The following is a 24,593-nucleotide window of genomic DNA, read 5'->3' as shown; positions in this document are numbered from 1 at the left end:
CCGGGAGCGCCGAACGGTCGGGCTCTACGGGCGCCAGGCAGGGCGCACCCTCCCCGGCACCATCAACCACGAGCCAACGCTCTGGGTCGGGTAAGAGGAAGGCCGAGCACCCGGCGAAGCTCCTGGAGAGGCCCCGGTCGAGCTCTAAGGCAGAGGAGGAGCGTGGCAGTGCCCCCTCCCTCAAGGATAAGGCGGTGAGCGCACCTAAGGTGGTGAAGGCCTTGATCCATCCGACCAAGCCCTCTATCGAAACGGTCGCGGCGGCCCTGGCTCAGCCTGTGGAGGCTGCACCAGTGGTGGCGACCTCGGGGCCCAGAATCTCCCTGCCTCCTCGGAGGGAGTCTTCTTTTGTGCCCATCGATAGGACCCCCGTGAAACCCTCCGTGGGGAAGAAGAAGGGGGGGAAGGGCGTCGTCGTAGATTCGGCCTCAACCTCAGAAGAGGAGCTGATCGAGGTCTTAAGCCACGGCCTAGGCGTGGAAGAAGGCCAGCCCGTCGGAATGGACCCCGACGCAGGTGACGACGACGACATCGTCGAGGATACCGACGGGGCCCCTGCTCGCCCGTCGGATTCCCCTCTGCCAGCGCCGCAAGACAACTCGGCGGCCATTTTGTTGGCCATACAGTCCTTATGCTCCGAGATAAGGACGAGGCTACCGTTACCGACGGAGGAACCTCTCCCGTCGGGGGATCCAGAACCGGGACCTTCTGGTGTTCCCCCTACCAAGAAAAGAAGGATCCATCCACCACCTCCTTTTCAACCGTCGCGCCCCGTCCAGCCCTCCTCCCCGTCCACCCGAGGGGATGATACGGGGACTGACACGGCAGCGACGGGTACGGACGACGAGGCATACGACGAGGATATTCCGTCGTCGCCTCCCGCCAGGGCTTCTCCGCCCGACGAGATCGGATCTTTCCACTCCATGATCTCCAGGGCTTCCGAGCTTTTCCAACTCTGCCCTGAGGAGAAGAAAAAGGAAGGCTTCCTTTATCAGCGGCGCGAGGCCAAGAGGAAGACGGTCCTCGCAGTGCCTCTGTTGGACGACATTTGGGATGAGGGCCTTTCCCTCCTCAAGAACCCTTCCACGACGCCAGCTAGAAGAGACTGGTACGAGAAAAAGTACCGGGTCCCGGACACGGCCCCCCTGTGCCTCCGGGCGCAGCCTACCCCGGATTCCGTCGTCTCCGCGGCAGCCAGGAAGAAAGCGGGGGGGGGGTGCGGCCTCCACATCGACTTCCCCGCCGGACGGCGAGGGAAAGAAATTGGATGCTATGGGACGTAGAGTCATCTCGTCGGCAGCGACGACGATTAAAGCGGCCAACGCCTTGGCTATCGTGGCTCGCTACGACAGGGAGCTCTGGTACAAGATAGCTCCCCTGCTGGATTTTCTGCCGGACGACAAGAGGGCGGAGGCCCTGGAGATCCTGCAGGAAGGTGAGGTGGCCTCGGACCACGCCATCACCGTGGCGACGGACATCGCCGACACTGGGTTCCGCCAGCTGGGCAACGGCGTTTGCCTTCGACGTCGTGGATGGCTCAAAGCTACGGACTTCCGGCAGGACGTCCAGACCAGAGTCCTGGACATGCCCTTCGACGGGAACAACCTATTTGGGAAGACAGTGGACGATTCCCTTCAGGCCATCAAGGCGGATACTGAGACGGCCCGGGCCCTTGGAGTTCTGCAGCAACGACGGACGCCCTTTCGGAGCAGCGGAGGCAAGGGTGCCTCCAAAGGTTCCGGCGGCGGTTTCGCTTCCTACCGTCAAGCGGCCCGCTCGTCGTCGCAAGAGGCCTACAGAGGACGAGGCAAGTCTAGCGGACCCCGCCGTCGTCGCCAAGGAGGTCAAGGCGGCAAGGCCGCGTCCAAGCAGGATTGAACCGGCCGTGGGGTCGGGCCCCCACCGAAGCACCCCGGTGGGAGGCCGGCTGGCGGGCTTCGTCAGCGTGTGGGAGTCCATCTCCACCGACCGTTGGGTGCTGGACGCCCTGGCCCGGGGCCACGCGCTCGAGTTTCAAAGAAGGTGCCCGCGCGTCCCCCCCGTGGCCAGGAAAGAACTTCACGTCCCTCAACTTCTCCTGGAGGTAAAGGCGATGCTCAGGAAGGGCGCCATCGAACTCGTCCCAAAGAGGCTTCGGGGCTCCGGAGTCTACTCGAGATACTTCCTCGTGAAGAAGAAGACGGGAGGATGGCGCCCCATCCTAGACCTGCGGCGTCTGAACAAGTTCATCAAGGCGCAGAAGTTCCGGATGGTCACCCTCCAGCACGTCCTGGGTCAGCTGGAGGAAGGAGACTTCCTATCGTCGTTGGATTTGGAGGATGCCTACTTCCACATTCCCATCCTAAAGGGGCACCGAAAATTCCTCAGGTTCGTGGTCCAAGGGCGTCATTACCAGTTCAAAGCCCTTCCCTTCGGACTACGGTCGGCACCCAGGGTATTCACCAAGTGCCTCGCACCGGTGGCGGCGCAGCTGCGCCGCGAGGGGATTCACGTCTACCCCTACCTGGACGACTGGCTCATCCGCGCCAAGACGAGGGAGCTCGCCGTGGTCCACACGGCAAGGACCGTCCAACTCCTCACGGATCTGGGATTCTCCGTGAACTACGCCAAATCCCACCTGGTGCCCGCGCAAGTCGCACTGTTTCTGGGAGCGAGGCTCGACACAGTGTCCCTTCTGGCCTCCCCGTCGGAGGAGAGGACCAGGACCATCTTGGGCAAGGTGCAACGGATGTTGGTGGCCGACGCGGCCAAAGTGAGGTCCATCAAGTCCCTCCTCGGGATGATGTCTTCCTGCATCTACCTCATTCCCATGTGCAGGCTCCGGATGCGCCCGTTGCAAGAATTCCTGGATGCGCGCTGGATCCAGACGACGGGCAGCTTCGAGGAAAGGATCAAGCTCGACGAGAGCTTCCGACGAGCGATACGGTGGTGGGGCACCCGCGCGCATCTGACGGCGGGCATGGACTTCCAGACCCCAGCCCACCAGGAGACTGTGACCACGGATGCCTCCCTGGAAGGGTGGGGAGCGCACACCGAAAATCTGCACGCAAGGGGACTCTGGCTCCCGACGGAGAAGTCCCTGCATATCAACGTCCTGGAGCTCCGTGCAGTGTTTTGGGCCCTCAGGTCCTTCCTTCCGTCCCTCAAGGGCAAGGTGGTGAGGATCTTCACCGACAACACCACCACCATGTTTTACATCAGGAAACAGGGCGGAACCAGGTCCCCAGCGCTGTCCAAGGAGGCGCAGGACCTGTGGCATTGGGCCGTCGCCCAAGGGATTTTTCTGGTGCCGTTGCATCTGGCAGGGATAAAAAACACCATCGCCGACTCACTCAGCAGGGAGCTGCGCTCGTGCCACGAGTGGGAACTACGGCAGGATCTGGTGGATCGCCTCTTCCGACGGTGGGGCACACCCCAGATCGACCTGTTCGCGAAGGCGACGAACACCAAGTGCCGGAGGTTCGCCAGCAGGTTTCCCCAGACGAGGAGCATGGGCGATGCTTTCTCGTTCCCCTGGGAGGGCCTGTTCCTCTACGCGTTCCCTCCTTTGCCTCTGCTAATCCGGCTCGTCAACCAGCTCAAGAGGTCACGGTGCAGGATGATCCTCGTCGCACCTGCGTGGCCGAGGCAGATATGGTTCCCAGACTTGCTGGACTTGTCAGCGTCCCCGCCGATCAAGCTGCCGGCGGACGCGGATCTACTCTCCAGGGAAGGAGGCGCCATCCTCCACCACGACCCGAAGTCGCTGAACTTGCAGGCCTGGCTCCTGCAGCGCTAGAGTTTGGAGGATACGACATACCGGCCGATTGCAGAGAGGTTCTTGCAAAGGCCAGGGCGTCCTCGACTCTTAAATGCTACGGACACAAATGGAAGAGGTTCTCTGTCTGGTGCCACGCACAGAAGATTAACCCTCTACGGATTACGGCTCCCCAAGTACTGCCGTACCTGCTGACGCTGGCCAAAGCTGGTCTGGCACACGCGTCCATCAAGATTCATCTTGCTGCGATCTCCCGATACACCAGAACCACGGGGCGGACGTCCTTGTGGTCTCATCGTCTGGTGAAAGAGTTCATGAAGGGACTGTTCAGATCGTTCCCGCCGGTGAAGGCTCCGGCCCCGGCGTGGGAGCTCAACGTGGTGCTGACCAAGCTCATGGGACCTCCGTTCGAGCCTCTGCACTCGGCCCCGTTGAAGTTTCTATCGTGGAAAACAGCTTTTCTTGTGGCCATCACCTCCGCACGACGAGTGGGAGAGATCCAGGCCCTTTCCTGCAAGGCCCCGTACTTGACTTTCCACGACACGAGGGTAGTGCTCAGGACGCACCCCTCCTTCATGCCCAAGGTACCGTCGGACTTCCATCTCAACGAACCCTTGGTGTTACCTGTGTTCTTCCCGTCGCCTTCGTCGCCGGCTGAGAGGACTTTGCACTCGCTGGATGTAGCTAGAGCGCTGAAGTTCTACGTGGACCGCACGAAGGGTTTTCGGAAGACGTCACAACTCTTTGTGAACTTTGGACCTGTCAATCAGGGGAAGGCTCTCTCGAAGGCTTCCATCTCCAGATGGCTCTCCGGCTGTATCATGTGCTGTCACCGGTTGGCAAACCGACCGCTGCCTGGCCGTCCGAGAGCCCATTCCACCAGAGCGATCGCAGCTACCACGGCGTTCCTATCTGGTGTGCCCCTGCTGGACATATGCAGGGCTGCTACGTGGAGGTCGACGCACACCTTCACGAAATTCTACTGCGTCGACCGGGATTCCAGGGAGGAGTCCAGGGTCGGCCAAGCAGTGCTGCGCAACCTGTTCGCCTGAGGTGAGCCTGGTGAGGAGGTAAGATGCTCAATGTTGAGTTGATGTGATGCTTAATGTTGAGCCTTTGCCACCTCCCGTGGTTGTGCATGTGTGTACTGCTATGTATTCTTTATTCATGAGCATGTGAATCCATGCCAGACCCCATGCTGGAGAAGGAACAAGTTACTTACCTGTAACTGTTGTTCTCCAGCATGGGTCTGGCATGGATTCACATGCGAACCCTCCCGCCTACCCCTCTGCGGCTCTTCACTTGGTCATACTGCCACTTCACGTGCTTCCAAATCTGAAGATGGCTGCCAGAGGCGGTGCTTAGGTAGAGGGCAGTCATTGGCTGTGGTCAGTATGACGCAGAGACCAGTGATTGGTTATTACTACGAAAGACAGATCAGAAACGAAACTGATACTGGTTTTTTCTTTACCGAGGATTCCCAGTTTGACGACGGGGAATATTCATGAGCATGTGAATCCATGCCAGACCCATGCTGGAGAACAACAGTTACAGGTAAGTAACTTGTTCCTTACACTCGGTCCATCCCTAAAGGGATATATAACACTATCGCTCCCTCTTCCAATTACATACCACTGCTATGGGAGTCTATCAAAGATAAGGAATATGTTGGAGGACACAATCCCTTCGAAGAACAAGTTACTTTCTTACCTGGTAACGTTCTTTCGACGGGATGTTCCTCTGACATATTCCTTATCGCCCCTCCCATCCATCCCCGCAGTGATAACTTCCCTTGTGGTTGCAGCTTTCGCTCCTTCAAGGTTACTAACCAATTCAGGCATGTCTTTCTTATACTACAAAACGGAACTGAGCAACAGGCGCAGCGCGTGTCTATTTATGGGCATGGTGACGTCGGCGCCGATACGGTGGCCGTCGAGGGACATCGACTCGGCGGACGTCGACGCGAGCGCCTTCTACAGAGAAAAAATTTCCGAGGCCAGCATGCTGGAAACGTATATCAAAGATGAGGAATACGTCGGAGGAACATCCCGTCGAAAGAACGTTACCAGGTAAGAAAGTAACTTGTTCTTCTCCAGCATGGGTCTGGCATGGATTCACATGCGAACCCTCCCTCCAACCCCTCTGCGGCTCTTCTCTTGGTCCTACTGCCATTTTACGTGCTACCAAATCTGAAGATGGCTGCCAGAGGAGGGGCTTAGGTAGAGGGCTTCATTGGTTGGGGGCAGTATGACCCAGAGACCAGTGATTGGTTATTAGTAGAAAGACAGTTCGGAAACGAAACTGAAACTGATTTTTTCTTTACCGAGGATTCCCAGCCTGACGACGGGGAATATTCATGAGCATGTGAATCCATGCCAGACCCATGCTGGAGAACAACAGTTACAGGTAAGTTACTTGTTCCGTCTTGCCCAATGTTATAGAGAGTTTTGTAGAAAAATAATCAGTGTTGGGCCACAAGCTGGAAGGCTTGTGATGAACAAAGCTGCAAGCAACTCTGCAAAAGGCAGCAAATGCATGTCTCAACTGAGAGATAGCAAGCTACACAACAAGAGGCAAGTATCCCTTAGTTAACAATACCTTAAGTCTGAAGAAATTGGTTCTAGCTGGCTTCTGTTCCTTTTGTAGTATGGCAGATCCTGTTGTTCCTGGGCCTCAGTCGTGGGGACAAGAGGGAGGACATCTGGGGACTCCTGCCTTACAATTTGAATGTCGGCGGGTGCAATGGGCAAAGTTCAGATCAGCGGCACTTTGCGGTTTTAGCTTCTTGCGGATAGCACCACTGCGGTTCTCATATACATTGTGGTCTTTCCTTGCTTCTGGGGTCCAGCACCCTGTTGATGTGGCTCAGGCTTGGTTAGTCCTGCTTCGAGGGAGTCTGGAGGATCTTCAAAGCGCTCTGGTCTGATTTAAAAGCAACGCAGACAATCTGGTGTTCCTCTCCCTGGTTCTTCGGTCCGGTTAGGCAAAGTTTGAATGCAGTACCCTCTGGAAACACTACAAACAACTATGACTACATGTATAGGCAACCCAACCTTTGGTATAAGCTTGTAATACACAGTATTGGTAGAGTGTTGAACAGCCGGGCTTATCTCAAGAGGGGATATGTGAGCTGTAGTGGAGTTACACAAATATTCACAGTTACAAGTATTCAAATAAACTCTTACACTCAAGGTTTCTTGCATAAACAATTAATAATGTATTTATCAGTCAGCTATAAAGCCTTCTTCAGAATGGAGCAATAAAATAGTAACACACAAATATACTTCAATACTGTACACTCTTGAGTTTCTGAATCAGACAAGGTCCTTTTGGGATGGCCCACAGACACAACCTACACAGGTGACTTCAGTAACAAGGGTGCTGGGGGCATTAACACCTTACTTTTGGCATTCAGAATACTCTTTAAAAAGTAAGTAAAAGGCAAATGTTAGAATACAAGAAATTACAAATAGGCATAAACAGGGCAAATACTTTCAGATAGCACTGGACCCCAGAAGCAAGGAAAGTCCGAGGTGGTATCCGAGAACCGTGGTGTTGCTATTTGCTGTCAGACGCGAGGAGCAGAAACACTGAAAAACTGCTGAATTGAAGTTTGCCCATTGCTGCCGCTGACTGTCCCATTGCAGAGCAGGAGTCCCCAGACGTCCTCCCTCTTGTCCCCACGGCTGAGGCCCAGTAACAACAGGATCTGCAAAGCTGTACAGGAACAGAAGCCAGCTGGAACCATTTCTTCTAACCAGAGGTAGTGTAAAGTCAAGAGAACTTACCTCTTGTTGTGTAGCCTTACTTGCTCTCAGTTGAGACCTGTCTTGGTTGCCTTGCAGAGTTGCTAAAGCTTTGCCCTTCACCACCCTCCCAGCTTGGGGCCCTTCAAGTGTTCTATTTTCTACAAACATTTCTACAAACATTGTGCACGACTTTTTACCTACCTGCAAAGATCTTCAGCTCCCCTTGACATTGTGCAATTAACATTGGCTGTCCTGGCTCCCTGAGAGACTCCCCTTTACCTCTGACTTTGTGCTTTGGGAGTTGTTGAAAAGTGCTTGCGTGTGTTTTTTGAGCTATTTGTTAACCTTTGTTTTATTCCTCTATTCTGTCTTTTTCACCTAACTCAGTATTGCTCTAAATGTGCTAGTAATAAATCAATGTCCACAGTGTCTTACCTATCTAAATCACCTTAGGGTGTAGGAAGTGTCTGTGTACCATCCCCAATGGGTATCCTCTTATTTGGAGAAACTAAGAGTGTGTTTCGAAGTATATTTAAGTGTTACATGTTTTGCTCCCTTTCTGAAGAAAACTTCACGGACTGTGAAATAAATGAATAATTGATTCATCAAGAAACTTTGAGTGTAAATGTTTATTTGGATAACTGTACTGTGAAACTCTGTGTCACAGCATTACTGCTCACATTGACCCCTCTCGAGATAAGCCTGGCTGCTCGACCACACTACCAACCTGTGTAGTTTAGCCTTATACCAAAGATTGGGTCCCTATTGCCAGGAGGTCAAGTGTAGTGCACCCAAAGGGTACTGCATAGAATCTTGCCTAACAGAAGGCATGTTTCTGTACGCGTTCCCGTCGTTGCCTCTCCTGCTATGAGTCATCAACACACTCAGTGCTGATGCAGGAGGTTACTCATCGCCCCGGCATGGCCGAGGCAGATTTGGTTCCCGAACCTTCTCAGCCTGTCCGCATCAACCTCCGGTCAAACTGGCAGTAGTCCCGGATCTTCTTACCAGAGAAGGAGGCGCAATCCTGCATCGCCAACCAGGATCGCTGAAGCTGAGGGCTTGGCTCCTGCAGCCCTAAAGTTTGGAGGATACGAGTTGCCAGCGGACTGCAGGGTGGTGCTTTCCAAGGCCAGAGCATCGTCGAAATTGAAGTGCAACGGTGACAAGTGGAAGCGTTTCGCTATGTAGAGCCGGTCGCAGAAGATCACCCCTGTGAGGGTCACGGGCCGCAGATTCTTCCATACTTGTTATCCTTGTCCAAATCCGGACCGACGCACGTCTCTATCAAGTTAAATCTGGCGGTTATCTCCAGCTACACCAGGTCTCCAGGAAGATCTTGTCTTTGGGCTCACTATCTCTTTATGGAGTTCCTCAAAGGACTGTTTTGATCTTTCCCGCAGGTGAAGTCTCCTGCACCAGCGTGGGAACTCAACGGGGCCCCCTTCAAGCCTATGCATCAGTGTTACACCTCGCCCCTTGCAACCTGTAAATCGGGGCTCTCTCATACGCCAGGGCAGACAGAATCCATCAATACGGAATGCGCACAGACTTATTGCCATCCGTCATGGCATACCGCGTTTTACCTATCCACTTTATGCCCGGTTGAAGCTGCCGTGGAGAAGGGGGTGATTCTGACTACATTTCCCATGAGGTCTTGTTGACACGTGAGCTTCTCCACTAATCAACGTACATTGTGTTTCACTTCCTGCTCGCGTTCACAAAAGCAGCTGTAGAATTTCCAAACGCTGCTTCTGTTTGAAGTTGCAACACCCGGTTCCCTGAAGTTCCGTCTTCGTTCTACCTGATAACTCCGTGTACCTAACCTTTGCTTTGTATTTGGACTCCTCTGCCTGCCTCCCGTGTGCCGACTCTTGTACCTGTCTCCGGACTGCTAACTGTCATCCGGTGTACCAGGACCCTTTTTGCCTTGTGGATTTCTTGTGCCTTTTGTTATGTACTGCTAACTCATGTGCCGTAACTCTGGCCAGCCGCACGGATTCCTTCTGCTTTCCGTGTATCATCAAATCCTGTCAGCTGTGTGTTGGACCCCTGCAGCACTCAGTCTTTTACTACCTGCGGCGACGGCCACCCACCTGCCTACTTGCACGGTTTTCCAGTTCCCAGGACGCTCCTGCTGCCTTAATCTACGTACAGAACACCTTCCCCTGCGCAATGTGGTGAGTTTCTTAAGTTCTGTCTGTCTTATTGGGGGAACCACTTATCAGCTTGATCAACGCACAGCCTCTTTTGGGATTACCAACCTGGTGCTATTCGCTCCATTGAACCTACTGGGGTGTCCACAATTACCTCTTCTTGACCTTATTACTTGGGAAAACATACTCCTCCTTGCTGCATTTATTCTACAAACTGTACTAGGATTACCTAATCCACCTATATTCAAGTGCACAGAGGGACACCTTCCAGAGTGGGCACCAACCCGAATCCAGTGCGCTCCTCGTGCCGCCTGGGGTAAGTACCCTAACTAACTACCCTGTTTGTTATTTTGTACTGTCGTTGTTTCCCTTTTTGGAACTGGTCCCATTAACAAGCGATAAGAGTAACTCTTCACCTTTAATATCTTATCCAGGGTATCCTATAGACCTTCATAACTCTTTTCTGTACTTGTAGGAGTATCGTTGTGTTCCTCGTGATCAGCCAGAAGAGTGTTACAGGTATATATCCTTAGCTTTGGGGTTGTTACGACTACTATACTTTCCAGATCTCATTGTTTGTCCTTTCTTTGCAGCTGGTTCCGTGGCGGTGTGTTCTCCCTGCTTTTTTAGGTGATCGGTCTAGTTGCCTGTTTACTTAAAGCAAAGAGACATATCATAGAAAAGATCTTTTCCCTCATAGAGAGGAGGTGCGGGTGGTTCAATCAACAACCAAGTGCTAAACCGACGTGGTCTCCTGCCTCGGTCATTCACTGTCCGGTGAGTAACAATCAGCCCCTTTCAAGTTCCTCTCGTGGAAAACAGGTTTCCTTGTGACCATCACCACTGCCTGGTGGGAGGGTGAGATCTAGGCCCTATCCTGCAAGCCGCTATATCTGACTTTCCACAAATCGAGAGTGGTGCTGCGGACACACCCCTCTTTCATGCCGAAGTTGTCAGAATTCCACCTCACCCAGCCTTTGGTGCTACCTGCAGTGGTCAAAGTGGGCGGGATCGGTTGGAAGCGGTGCTACTCTACTTTTTTAAATTAAGTTTTACTGTTCCAATACTTTTATTTAAAAAAATAAACCGTTCTGGAATGGTTTCCTTTTAAAAGAAAAGTGTAGGAAGAGGTTGAAACCTGCACCTTCAGTGCACTGCACTGAACGTTCCCTTAAACAGCAGGCACATTTGTTTAGGGGTTTGTATGGTGCGTGGGAGGGAGCCTAGCAATGGGGTTTGTGGGTAGCTGGGACAGACCAGTAGGGAACATAGTTCCACTGCTTTTTGTACACTTCGACCACTGGCTGCCTGTGTTTTTCCCGAAGCCTTCATCACCGGCTGAAAGGGCCTTGCACTCGCTGGCTGTTGCTTGTGCTCTAAAGTTCTTCATGGCACGCACATAGAGTTTTCGGAAGACTTCACAACTGTTCGTGAACTTGGGTCCTGTGAACCATGGGACGGCCTTGTCCAAGGCTTCCATTTTAAGGCCACTCTCCGGCTGCATCACGCACTGTCATCGGTTGGCGAAACGACCGCTGCTCGGCCATCCGAGAGCCCACTCCACCAGAGCGATCGCTGCATCAACGGTGTTCCTTTCTGGTGTGCCCCTGCTGGACATCTGCAGGGCTGCTACGTGGAAGTCCACGCACACCTTTACGAAGTTCTACGGCATCGACAGGGATTCCAGAGTGGAGTCCAGAGTCGGCCAAGCAGTGCTACGCAGCCTGTTTGCTTGGGTTGAGTCTGTGCCAGAGGTAAGAGCGATTTGCTTCTGTTGAGCCTTGCCACCTCCTGTGGTTGTGTAATGTTGTACTGCTATGCATTTGTTATTCATGTGAATCCATGCCAGACCACATGCTGGAGAAGGAACAAGTTACTTTCCTGTAACTATTGTTCTCCAGCATGGGTCTGGCATGGATCCACATGCAAACCCTCCCTCTGACCCCTATTCGGCTCTTCTTGGTCATACGGTGACTTTATGTGCTTACTAAGATGGCTGCCAGAGGAGGGTCTTAGGGAGAGGACTGTCATTGGCTAGGAGCATTATGACCCAGAGGACAGTGATTTGTTTAGAGGTAAAATACAGTTTGTAAGTGAAAGTTAAACTTTTTTCTTTTACCGAGCATTCCCGGCCTGACGACAGATATTGATGAGCATGTGAATCAATGCCAGACCCATGCTGGAGAACAGTAGTTACAGGTAAGTAACTTGTTCCTTTAATGCCATCCTGCACCTGGTAGCATTAGGAGTCACCTGTGTTGGCTTTATAAAATGTTCAATGTTTGCCTGACTTAAGTTTGAGAGCAGTCCTCTGGATTGCTTTTTGCCAGCGCTAGCAAATGTCATACCAGCCTGTTTATTTAATAAGACCACCTGTGAAAAGGACGTTGATCAGTGGCCAGAGAAGTAACACCTTTTGACCGGGAGCCATGAGAAACCTATCAGCTAGACTGAACTCGCAGTGGCTGCCTAATGAGGAATATATAAAGTGATTTACAGCTTCTGTTTCATCTCTTCTTTCAGGATTGCTGTTTGTGTCCGCTCAGAGGTGGTGCGCTTCAAAGAGCTAATGGGGAAAGGTGAGTGTTGCAGGATTTAAACATGCTCTGTACTTATCTATCGTCTCCTGGTGAAGCCCGTATTTTGTGAAGGAACTGTTGAGTGCTTCAGAAAACCTGCTATTTGGCAGTAGAGGAACGTATGCGTGTTTAAGGATTCACATAGTGGTCTTTGCCGCTGCACCTTCGCAGTGTCCACATAAACAACCGCTTAACTACTGCTCACAGAATAGATAGCGCACGAAAGGGTTTTCTAAATAGTGCTATTGTGTATAGATGGGTGTTGAATTTGTTGACACTCCGAACCAAACACCTTCCCTGAGTGATCGTGAATAGGCTGCGTCCTTGATTCCACAATACCTTGCTTAGTTTTCACACTGTGTAACTCTCTCTTCTGGTAAAAACGTTCTTCACGGATCGGATGGTTAGGTGTTTTTAAGGTTTAACGTTCCCGCTTCACCTCTGTGGAGGGGCCCTATCATGTTTATTACTGCCTCGATGCATCAACATTTTCCTTGATGAGTCTTAATCGGAGCCCGAAGCAAGGACGTTAATATATAAAGATGTGCCTCTGAGAAACCCAGTGGCGTTTCGTGGGGACATTACGATGTGACCTGGTCTTGTCCAGTGCAGCTGCCATAGCACTACTGTCTGTTACTGTTTAGCAGAATTCCTATTTTAGGGATGCTAGGGACACTTTTAGGGGCCCCTCAACTTATTGCTTCTTCCTCCTGCCTTTTTTTGGTTTCTTAATTTCTTTTTGGTAGCCAGAGAGACTACTCCTGCCATTTGGTCTCTTTAAACCTCTTATAAATTATATGGTTTTGGGGCACCCTTATGTGCTCAGTACCAGCATCCCATTTCTGGCCTGATTGTCACTATAATCTGGTTTTAGGGATCGGTTGGGGATGTCTGAGCTTTAAATTCTGCTTCATCAAGGGTGTAGGCCATTTGACTACCTTGGTAGCCCAATGCACCTTTTTGGTAGCCATTTGGGCACCAATGTTGGTATTTTTAAATGCTGCTCCTAAGCATTTTGTTTTCTAGGGCTTTCATTTGTCTAAGTGATCACAAGGTAGGCTCAAAATGGCCTTTCTGACCACATGGGCTCTTTGTGAGCCCACCGTGGCATACTCTATATTTGTCCTAACTGGTTTAGGCCAGTGTTTGTCCCCGGACTCTAGCTCTGTCAATTATGGGGGGCGTGGCTTTGGCTGAGTGCCAGTCAAAGTGACCAACCAGCGTGGTTGGTCATCTGACCCTCTGCCCCCAGCCTTTTTAGTGAATGGCAGGCTGCCATGAAGCCAAGCCCCTCTCACAAGAGTATCTAAGATCTTGCCTGTTTCTAACTCTCTCTTGTGCTTGCTGGATCCTGTAACTTGGTGGTAGCAGTTCTGTCTACCTGCTGAAGGGGATTTGTGCTGATACCCACTGTTGCTGTCTTTTTTAACTGTGACATGGCTATACTGCCTGGGTACAGTGGTTTAGGTATATCCTGGTTTGGGTTTTTTTCTGGTAGAAGTCCAGTCCAGATTTCTTGAAGACTGCAGGGGACTCCCCACATCTGCTGTCTACAGTTTGGGACAGGCCATAGGATATAGAAAAGAATCTCTGCCTCCTGTTCCACAGGCGGTTCCATACCAGCCTCCGCAGCAGCCTCCGGCCCCGGTCGCCACACCTCAGCCTGCGGCTCCCAATACTCCTCCACCGATCCCTGACCAATCGAACACCCTGGTGGACACCGATGAGTAGGAGGACCCCCGATACACCGTCTTCAGCCAAGGCTTTCCATGATCGACTTGTGCTGGCTGAAGTCCTAAATCTACGCTCCGTGGCTAGAACAGGGATTCCGATGCAGAAGGGCGTTGTCACCTTGGCCCGGAAGGGGATGGCTTAAAACCTACTCGCGTCAGCCCAGCAGTTTGCGCCTCAACGCCAAGTACAGGCAATTGGAGGGGGATACACTCTTGCTGCCGGCACACCCTCAACCGCACTCTTCGGTGATTACCATGGCCTACATCTACCCTAAGCCTCAGTCTTCCTCGGCCACCTCGTCCTCGGCCCTGCTAGGCAAGGAGGAGAAGATCTTGGAGGCATATGGAAAGAAGGTCTACTAAAATGCCTCTCTGCACCTTGGTCAATCAAACGCGGACACTATGCTCGCAGCTGTGAACCAGAGACTTAGGCTGGAAATAGCCAACTTACTTCCGGAACTTCAGTACACAGTCAGGCACACTTCAAGGCGGGGCTGGCAGAAACAAACGAAGTTGGCGGCCCAAGACGACATGGAGTCTACAGTGGTGCATAAAGACCCCTTAGGCCATCTGCATCGCCATGGACATGAGAATGACTGCATGTCTACGGGCTACAAAGTTCAACCCGGATGTCCAGGAGCGCATATTGGACCTTCCAATCGAGGGTAGCGACCTCTTCCATTCAACCACTGATGAGGAACTTGATAAGAAGAACAGTTTCCAGACTGCAAAATCCTTATTTATCCTCATGAAGTCCACGCCCAAGACGTACAGCCAGACGCACCAGCGTTCTGACAAGGGGCAGGTCTTCGGCGGGTTCCGGGGCTTCCAGGATCGAAGGTCCAGGCAGCTGGACTGATCTCCGAGTCAGCACCGACGCAAACAACACAAGGCAGGGAATAAAGGATTCTTTCTTTCCCCCTCCTCAGCCCCAGCCTCAGAGGGAAAGAAGGCATGACATTCCCCTCTGGGTCCATGTGTCTCCCGTGGGGGGCAGGCTTGCCCTTCACGCACAGTATTGTTGCGTGAGGTTCGCGGACCCCTGGATTCTATCCGTAGTTATCACAGGCTACCGCTTCCTGGTTCCTCCTCTCTCCTCCCCTACACTCCCACACATTGGGACAACAACTCTGTTGGCGTAAATTCGATTGCTCGTAGAGAGCCAGGCAGTGTAAGATGTCCCAGCCTCCCTGTGGGGTATAGACTTCATTTTCACAATACACAAGAACTAGGCTGGCCTGAGAGTTGTGTTGGACCTTTCCACCCTGAACCTTTCCCTCCCTCTTCAAAAGTTCAAGATAGTTACCGCAGCGCTTATTGCATAGACACTGTGCAAGGGAGAAGGGATGTGCTCCCTGGATCTGAAGGACGCGTACCTACAGGTGCCTATTTGGCAAACTCATCGGTCCTTCCTGAGGTTCAGGATCATGGGCATCAATTTCCAATACAAGGTTCTACCCTTTAGCCTCAATCCAGCCCCCAGGGTCTTTACCATGTTCTTTTTTTTTTTAAACCTTTTTATTTGCATTTTCAACACAAAACATAACACAAAACCACTCAAACTCACAGCACATTTCTACTGGCACTTTCAAGTTGGAGTTAGAGTTCATATCGTTCCTTATCTGCTCGGTTCATAGCAAGGTTCTTTTCCTTCCATCCCTAATGTGCTTACGCTGCTATTGTGTATTCCAACCAGGTACATATGGGCTGTCCATCTCCTCCATAGCTCATTGACTCTTTCGGCTCGTAATCCCCAATCCTCCTCTGTCGCTGATTAGCCCTCAACCGGGCTTCTTGGCTCGCTCATGCTGTCCCTTTCATTGCTTTCGAACAGATCCTGCACAAGGGTGTTCCATGCCAGTATCTTAGCCCCACTATCACCTTCTCCCCTTTGTGCCGCCCTTGTCCACATTATTGTCTCAACTATTGCCCATTTTTGAAGGTCCGCCCACCACCCTTCTATCGAGGGACCCGTACTTGTGATCCACGCCATTGCTATGCAGCATTTTGCCAGCATTGTCATCAGATCATTCATTTTTGCCAAGTGTGTTCTCTGCCTGTCTCCTCTTGGGAACAGGCCCAGTAGGTACGATGCCGGCGACCATGCTTGCAGTTGGATTCCCCCCTTTAGCGCTCTTTCTTTGATAGTGTCCCAGAAGTTCATTATTCTTGGGCATGACCAGAACATATGCACCATATCCGCCAGCTCTGCCGCACAGCATGGGCAGCTCAGGATCTGTCTGTTCCCCATGCTCGACATTCTTTTTGGCGTTAGATATGCCCTATGTATGAGATACAGCTGCATCTGTCTGAACCTTGCGTTCCTGGAGACTTTCTTTGCATATTGGAGGACCCTCTTCCATTCCTCATCCTTGAAGGGTTTCTGAAGCTCTTCTTCCCATTTAGTTTGTGCTTGTAATTCTCTCGTGTTATTCGTTCCTAATAATTGTTCATAAAACCTGGACACTGTGTGGACGACATTTCAGAGGAGACACATACATCTAGTGCCCCCTCTGTGTCCTCCTGTAGGGTCTGCCATCTCTTCCTTATAGTTCTGACCATGCTATTGTACAACATGAATTGGCCCCTGTGTATGCCTTGCTCTTCTACCAGGGTCTGGAAGTCCACCCAATGTCCATTTTGCCACAGAGCTCCTATTTGGGCAACTCCCTTGTCTTCCCACTGTGTTCTGAATGTTGCCAGTTTTGCTACGCGAACATCCACTAATCCTGCTAGTGGGATACGCCTGGAGCAAGGGTCTCTTATGTCTTGGATTTTCCACACCCTTTTCCATAGGCTTGGCCCAGCTGAACCATACTGGGGGTTGCTTTGGCTGAAGCTGTGACTATCCACAGGAGTGCTCTCAGGTGATATCGCTGCAGCGACAGTCAAAAAAGTATTGAATCTATGGATGTGTCCTCGCCTAGCCATTGCACCATGAATTAAAGCTGAGCTGCCAGATAATATTGTTCAAAGACCGGGAGCCTGACGCTCCCCCACTCATAACCCCTTTCAGTGCCACCCTGTTTCTTCCTCCTCCCCACAGGAACTCCCTTGCCATGGTGTGTAGCAGTTTAAAAAAAGACCCCGGGATGTTATAAGGAGTGTTATTGAAATAGTACAGGAGACAGGGTAGGGCCGTCCTACCTTTCATCCCCAACGGTAATGTCCTCCGAAACTGCATGGTCTTCCCCATTTTATCCAGGGCCACACCTGTGTATTAATCTCATGTGTCTCTTTAATCTCGTGGTATATATCCTGTCCTAAATATCTGAAGGTGAGGGAGGTCCATGTAAGGCCTAGTTCCGGTAACCGGTTTGGTGTCACGCCTCTCATGACCGCCAGGGGGAACAGCGAGGGTTTCTCCTTATTGATGGTAATTCCCGATAGCCTGCCAAATGCTCCTAGGGCTTCAAGCCGGTCCAGCAAGTGGACCCATGTTTTCTGGACATAGAGAAGCATGTCATCCGCTTAGATTGATATTTGGTGAACTTCCCCATCTATCTCTATCCGGGTGTCCCTGTACTTGGCCCTCAGAAAGGCTGCAAACGGTTCCAGAGCCAGGATATATAACAACGGGGACAGTGGGCTCCCCTGCTTCGTACCCTGCGCTATACTCCATTCCTCTGAAACGTGGCTGCCTGTCTTTGCCCTCGCATCCTTGTATAAAAGCCTGATCCAACGTAGGAAACCTTCTCCTATCCGGAAGTGGGCAAGCACTCCCAGAAGCCAGTCCCTCAAATGCCTTTAAGGCATACAATGATGCCACTACTCTTTCCCCCTCTTCCTGATTCGTGTGCTCTATGACCTAGTGGAGTCTGCGGAGGTTCCACGTAGTATTCCTTGCTGGTACGTACCCTGTTTGGTCTGGGTGCACCAACGTGGGTATGACCCTTTTGAGCTGGTTGGCCAGGACCGCTGTGAGGATTTTGGAATCTTGGTTTATCAGGGAGATTGGTCTATAGGACCCACACTCTAGGAGTGGTTTCCCTGGTTTTAGTATAGGCATTATTATGGATTCCTACATGCTACTCGGGAGCCTTCCCTTCTCATATGCCTCTTCTAGTGTCTCCAGTAGTCTCAGGACCAGACTGTCCCTGTATTTTTGTGTAAAATTCCCCTGGTAGCCCGTCGGGTCCCGGGGACTTCCCTGTCGGTAGCTGGGCTATGACCTCTGACAGTTCCTCCACTGATAGGGGCGCATCTAACATTTGGGCTTGCTTCTCTGTTGGGGAAGTTTGATTTCCTCCAAAGCATCCGCTATATCTCTCTCCTCTGCCTCCTGGACCCGGGAGTATAGTTTCTCGTAGAATCGTGAAACCGTGTTTCTGATTCTTATTAATCTTGTCTTTCGGGGACCGAAAGGGGATGTCGGCATAGGCGTGTCTAACACTATCCCTATTGTGACGTGTAGTGTACCCAAATTCCCTTACGTGCCGCGGTCCCTCAGATTGTTTTTTTCACCCAGATCGCCCTATTGCGGAGCTCTTCATAAGAGACATTGTTAATCCTTGTTTACCGACCTTGTCACTTCGACAGATAGATGTTCAGATACTACGACGAAGACTGCAGGAACTTTTCGACGGCGGTGGACTTCAACGCTTAAGATCCGGCGGCAGAGCCATCCACATGACTGGGCCCTCTGGCCGCCCTACACAGCAGGGAGAGTGGGGTTGGGGTGGTCATATATTCCACTATGTCTCTCCTCTTTCCCCCTCTTTACCCTCTAGGTCTGGTCATCACCTTCATCTATGGAAGGGACACCATTTAGGTTTTGCCTCTCTTGCAGTGTCAGATACCCGTGGAGGGACGGCACAATAAGTGCAATAACGGTCTACCCCTTGACCACCACGAAGAGCGGTGCACGGCCTGTAGACTCCTTCGACCTAAAACACTTAAGGAGCGCTGCGTTAAGCGGTGGGCCGCCTACGGCATGTCGCGGGCTGGTTCTTCTTCCCCCACCGCCGCACCTGCCGAAAGTGGCGGGGGCACTAGTGATGGCCAAGCATCCATAACTGTCATGCCGTCGTCTTTTGATGGTCGCTGGCGGTTATGGAAGGCTTGGCGTTGGCGGCGCCATTAGAATGTTCCGTGTTTTCTCTCTTCACTTCCTGGTTTGACGGTCTAGTCTTTTTCTCTTGTTCCTGTATTTAACCACGCCCTCCCCTGGGCTCTCTGCGTTGCAACTTTGTTTCCTGTGCCTTGTTGCCGTGCTACTTTGTTTTCCTTACCTTACTCCTGTTGCCATTTACCGCGACCTCTATCGCGGTATCCTTTCGCTCTACTTCTCTCCTCTCCTTCCTTTCTCCCGTTCCTGGTTCTTGGCGGTATCTCCACTCCGGTCTCTCGCACTGCTCCTTGTTTCAGTATCAGCTTCACCGGACTCTCCAGCTTACTGCTGCACCGAGAAACGTACCTTGATTATCCTGCTCCGGTTTTTCCTGCATTCCCAGGCTCACAGTCATCTCTTCCTGCTCAGCATTGATACCAACTACATCCGTAGAGAGGTTTTTTTAAGCGGCTGCTTTTTTCCTCTCATCTTGGTTTCTGCGGGACGGGGGCCGGCTGCTTCCCTGTTTGTCAGGGGATCAGGGTGGCTTCTTCCCGCGGACGGCCGTACCTCTTCACAAAGAAGAAGAAACCCGAGAACAAGACCCTCAGACGAAAACCCGTTCCGGAAGAGACAGGTGAGGAGAAAGGGGAGGTGGACATTGATTTATCAGATTTGGAGGATAATACGCTGATTCCCAACACTCGTGACAATAACGGATGCCATCGACCTTACGATGGCCCCTCTAGGTCCGCCACGCCCATCCCTGACCCCGCTAAGCCTGACGCAAGTCACGCTATGGGAACAACATCCGGCGACAGGGGTGTACAAAAAACTCACACTAAACACACAACCCCGAACCCGGTTTCGCCGGTTCCACCGAAACGGACTGAAGTGCCGACAGGACCGCCAAAGATTTCGACGGATTCCTCTGATCTTGAAGATCAACAGCCTTCCCCGCATCCGCAGCAGCGTCTTGCGAATGGGCCTTCGAAAATAAAGGGCGCTACCTCAAAAACACATTTGGCTGGCGAAGCGCGCTCAGCTGACACTCCAACGCCCCCTAAGGCCCAGTAGGCCTTCTAGTCGCTCGATAGGCAAAAAATCTACCGGTAGGCCTAGTCATACGGCAGGGCCCGTTTCGTCGGACATCGCCAAAAGCATTGCAAGAATTACTTCAGCAATGAAGCCTGAAGTGTCGACGAAGCGCAAGGAGCTTGCCGCGGACATGTCAAAAGACGCGCCACAGCACCCTGACTACAAAGACAGCCAGAAGCCTTTGTCTAGCGCAATAAGTAATACACTTCGGCGCCATTGGGAGGAAAAGGAAACTTTTCCACCCATTGACCCTTCTGGTTTTACTAAATGGACCAGGGAAAAATTCAAAGGGTGCATGGACCGTTTAAAAAGGTTTGTCTCGCTTTCAGAGCACCCTACCACCAAGAGACCTCGGGAGGACCCCCTTCTGTGTCAACGTTGAGATTTCCTGGAAATTTAGGACCTTCTCAAGAACATTTCACTTCCATCCACCCTGACGATGAAATCCAGATGGACACTTATCAAGACATTTACGATGAGGAAGAGGATTCTACCTTCCTACATGCAGATGACCAGGCGGATTCCACGGAAAACTGGGAGGACACTAATCAGGTTGAGACCGAGCCATGACGCTCCCTACTCAAGATCAGGACACAGATGTCCTATGTTTGGATTCCCCTCCTTCCACTCCGGCCCACCAGGCTGCACCAGTAGACTAACAGATGGCTTTCAATGCCATTTTAAGGAAGGCAGTCGATCATTTTCAGATCGCCACCCAAGAGGCCATACCTGAACAAGATTTCGTGGAGGACATTCTTAAAGAGAAACCCCCCTCCAGCCAAGCCATTCCTCTCCTAAATTCCATTGGCTCCTTCCCTGGTCACATCAGCTCAGACCAGGGCAGTGAATCCAAGGGTGGAGGAATGATTGAGGCCATCGCCTACCGACCCTCAATATATTAAACGCCCTGCTACCCCAGGAGTCAAAAAGACTGTATGCCTTGGGTAAGCGAATTACCACGGCAGCTGCTTTTACCACGCGCATACCAAACAACACTATGTTGCTTGCTAGTTATGCCGATGCACAGTGTAACCTGATACAAGAAGGTCTCCAGGAAGTCCCTGAACCTGCAAGAACCCAATTACTCACTATCTCGGCCGATGGCAGGCAGGTCAACCAAAATGTAATAAAAAACATCCTGGATACTGCAGAGACGGCAGGAAGGTCCTTGGCTCAGGGCACCCTGCTCAAACTGCACGCTTGGCTCCGGAACTCGGGCTTCAAGCCGGAGACCCAAGCAGCTCTTACTAACACACCTATCGAGGAGTCGAATCACTTTGGTAAACCAGTCGACGATGCTCTAGAGACTGCCAAAAAAGAGCACGAGGCTCTTGAGTCCCTGCACCAAATCACACAAAAAACCGCCATGGCGGGATGTTTTTTCGCAGGATTTCTTTGCGCGATTTTTAATTTTTGAAAAAAAGCATCACATTTTTTTTACAAAATGTTTTTTTTTTGTTTGCGAGAAAAAAAATTTTGCGGTAAAAAACCCAGTGAAAAAACATCGCGCGGCGAAAGGACATTGTACCACAGGAAACAACTGGGACTCAGGACAAGCATCCAGCACCCCCGCCAACTTTCCACCTAGGGGTCAGTGGCGCGGCAGAGGCCCCAACTCCAGGGGAGCCACAGCCTCTGGTCAGAAATGAACTACGGATCCAGGTCCCCTCCCATGTCACCCCAGTCGGGGGGCGCTTAACATCTTTCCTTTCAACATGGGAGGGAATTACATCAGACCAGTGGGTTCTAAAAACAGTCGGCCATGGGTACTGTGTGGAATTCGCCCGACCCCCACAATTCAGACCGCTCAAAGCACGACGCCTGACGCCAGACCATCTGCAAATCCTAATACAAGAAGTAGAGGCACTTCTGGAAAACAACGCCATAGAAGCTGTCCCTATTCTTCAGGTAAACAATGGTGTTTATCCAGTGTACTTCCTTGTACCCAAAAAGGACCTCACCATGCGCCCTGTGTTAGACTTGCGCCCAGCGAACAAATTTGTCAAATCCCAAAAGTTTCGTATGGTAACCCTACAGTAAGTAATCCCACTGTTGAAACAGGGGTTTACATGGCAATATTGGACATGAAAGATGCATACTTTCATATTTCAATGTTGCCAGTGCACAGAAAATATCCAAGGTTCATGATAGAGGACATGCACTATCAATTCAAGGTACTCCCCTTTGGCATTGCCTCGGCACCAAGGTTGTTTACGAAGGTCCTGGCAGTAGCAGCAGCACAACTGCGTAGACTATCCGTCCCCATTTACCCTTACCTAGACGACTGGCTCATAACAGGGAACTCTTACGAAACATTCCTCAGGAATACTCAGAAAACAATAGACCTCGTGTTGAATCTGGGATTTTCCATCAATGAGAAGAAATCCAGCTTAGACCCCAGTCAAGTAAAACAATTTCTAGGGGCCCTAATTCGGACAAAGGACGGCCTCGTCTTCCCCTCCAATGAGAGGGTTCAGAACATGCTTTCTCAGATCTCTCAATATGTAGCCAGTCGGAAAGTGACGTTACGCAAAGCCATGCGCTTGCTAGGTATGATGGCGTCATGCATTTACTTCCTCAGTTCCTCAGGCGTGGCTGCTCATGCGTCCCATGCAAGAGTGGCTCAACAACCAGTGGTGTCAGGCCAGAGGACAATGGGAAGATCTGGTAGTTGTCTCGCCAGCCCTCGTTCCCTCTCTGCAGTGGTGGTCGAGGGAAGACCTCTTGAAGGGAATGACCTTCACCACCCCCGCAGTGGAAGCCACTCTCACGACAGGCGCATCTCTCACGGGGTGGGCGGCTCATCTACTTCAGCAGACAGCGCATGGAGTGTGGTCCCCACAGGTAGCATCCAACCATATCAATCTGTTGGAGCTATTAGCAGTGTTCAAAGCACTGAAGGCCTTTCAGACACAGCTACAAGGGAAAACAGTTCTGGTCCTGACAGACAGCACCACAGCCATGTATTACCTAAACAAACAGGGGGGCACACACTCTCCAGGGCCATCCAAGCTGTTCCAAAACATTTGGATGTGGGCTCTCACAAGATGTTCCTGTTGTCCCAACACGTTTCAGGGGAACTCGATCTTCTAGCGGACGTTCTCAGTAGAGATTTCCCACTGCCCATAGAATACGGATGGCGTCTACACGTAGACATCGTCTTTAACATCTTCGCAGAATGGGGCTTCCCAGAGATCGACCCGTTTGCAACTCAGGAGAACGCCCAATGCCAAGACTATGCTTCAGAACCGCTTCAAGGGGAACAGACTCTGGATAGCATGGTTAGGTAAATGTGTCTATGCCCCCCCCCGCCTGATTCCCCTACTCAACAAGATAGTGCACAAGATGCACCAAGAACCAGTCACCATGATATTGGTGGCCCCCATGTGGGCCCACCAAACCTGGTTCGCTCATCTAATGGAAATGTCCCCCCACCCCCTGTGAAACTACCCTGCCCGTACAACATGTTGTCTCAGGACGGGGGGGGGGGGGTCGGGGGAGACACTATACCCATGCCCGCAAACTCTGAACTTATCTGCCTGGCTCCTGAGGTCATAGAGTTTGGACACCTTCAACTCCTTCAGAGATACATGGACATACTCAGGGAAGCTAGAAAACCTAAAACTTGTTATTGCTATTCCAGTAAGTGGAAATGCTTTGTCATCTGGTGTAAAACCAACGACGTCAATCCCATTGACTGCTTGCCTACCCACATTGTGTTGTACCTAACTCATTTGTTAGACTCGGGTTTGGTTTTTAATTCCCTAAAGGTTCATCTAGGGGCTCTATCAGCCTACATTACATCACAACAGAAAGTGTTGTGGTGGAAAATACCTGTTATTAAGGCTTTTATGGAAGGGGTTAAGAGAATTCACCCCCCCGCCACCCCTTTGTAACCCAGCTCCCGGGGTTTTGACCAGACTCATGGGGTCTCCCTTTGAGCCAATGCATAAAGCAAGTCTAAAAGACCTTACTTACAAGATGGCCTTCCTAGTGGCTATCACTTCGATTAGAAGGGTTAGGCAACCACAGGCACTTTCAGTTCTAGACCCTTTTGTTACAGTCCACAGGGATAGGGTGGTGCTGCGCACGCATCCCAGATTTGCGCCTAATTACATCTCGAAGTTCCATGTGAGCCAATCAATAGAACTACCCACTTTCTTCCAGAATCCCACTAGCATGGCCATAAGAAGCCTACACACACTAGATGTGCACAGGGTAGTCATGTTTAACCTGGAAAGAACTAAACCACTGAGGAAGAGAAACCAGTTTTTCGTTTCAGTGGCAGCTGGTAGAGAACGGGATCCTGTCTCTAAATCAGCTATCTCAAGGTGGATTGTCAAATGCATCACACTATTTTACTTACAATCTCGGTTCAGCTGAATCTTTTCCATGCGTTGGACCAGTTAATTTGCAATAGGTTCAAAGATGAAATCCATGAATACCTAGACTAGGGGTCTACGTATCACAC

At 51.4% G+C, this 24,593-nt stretch overlaps 1 protein-coding gene across 1 annotated transcript in view; it reads left to right on the top strand.

Annotated features, from left to right (window-relative positions):
• Positions 1-24,593, top strand: part of KDM4A (lysine demethylase 4A) — a 1,237,605-nt gene that overhangs the window by 812,068 nt on the left and 400,944 nt on the right. Inside the window, exon 17 of the mRNA XM_069642410.1 lies at positions 12,186-12,241. Within this exon, the coding sequence (XP_069498511.1) occupies positions 12,186-12,241 (56 nt within the window). The remainder of the gene's footprint in view (positions 1-12,185; positions 12,242-24,593) is intronic.

This window comes from Ambystoma mexicanum, chromosome 1q (genome assembly GCF_040938575.1).
Source record: "Ambystoma mexicanum isolate Mex_15411 chromosome 1q, UKY_AmexF1_1, whole genome shotgun sequence".
NCBI lineage: Eukaryota > Metazoa > Chordata > Amphibia > Caudata > Ambystomatidae > Ambystoma > Ambystoma mexicanum.
This window is presented reverse-complemented; position numbering and strand designations above follow the sequence as displayed.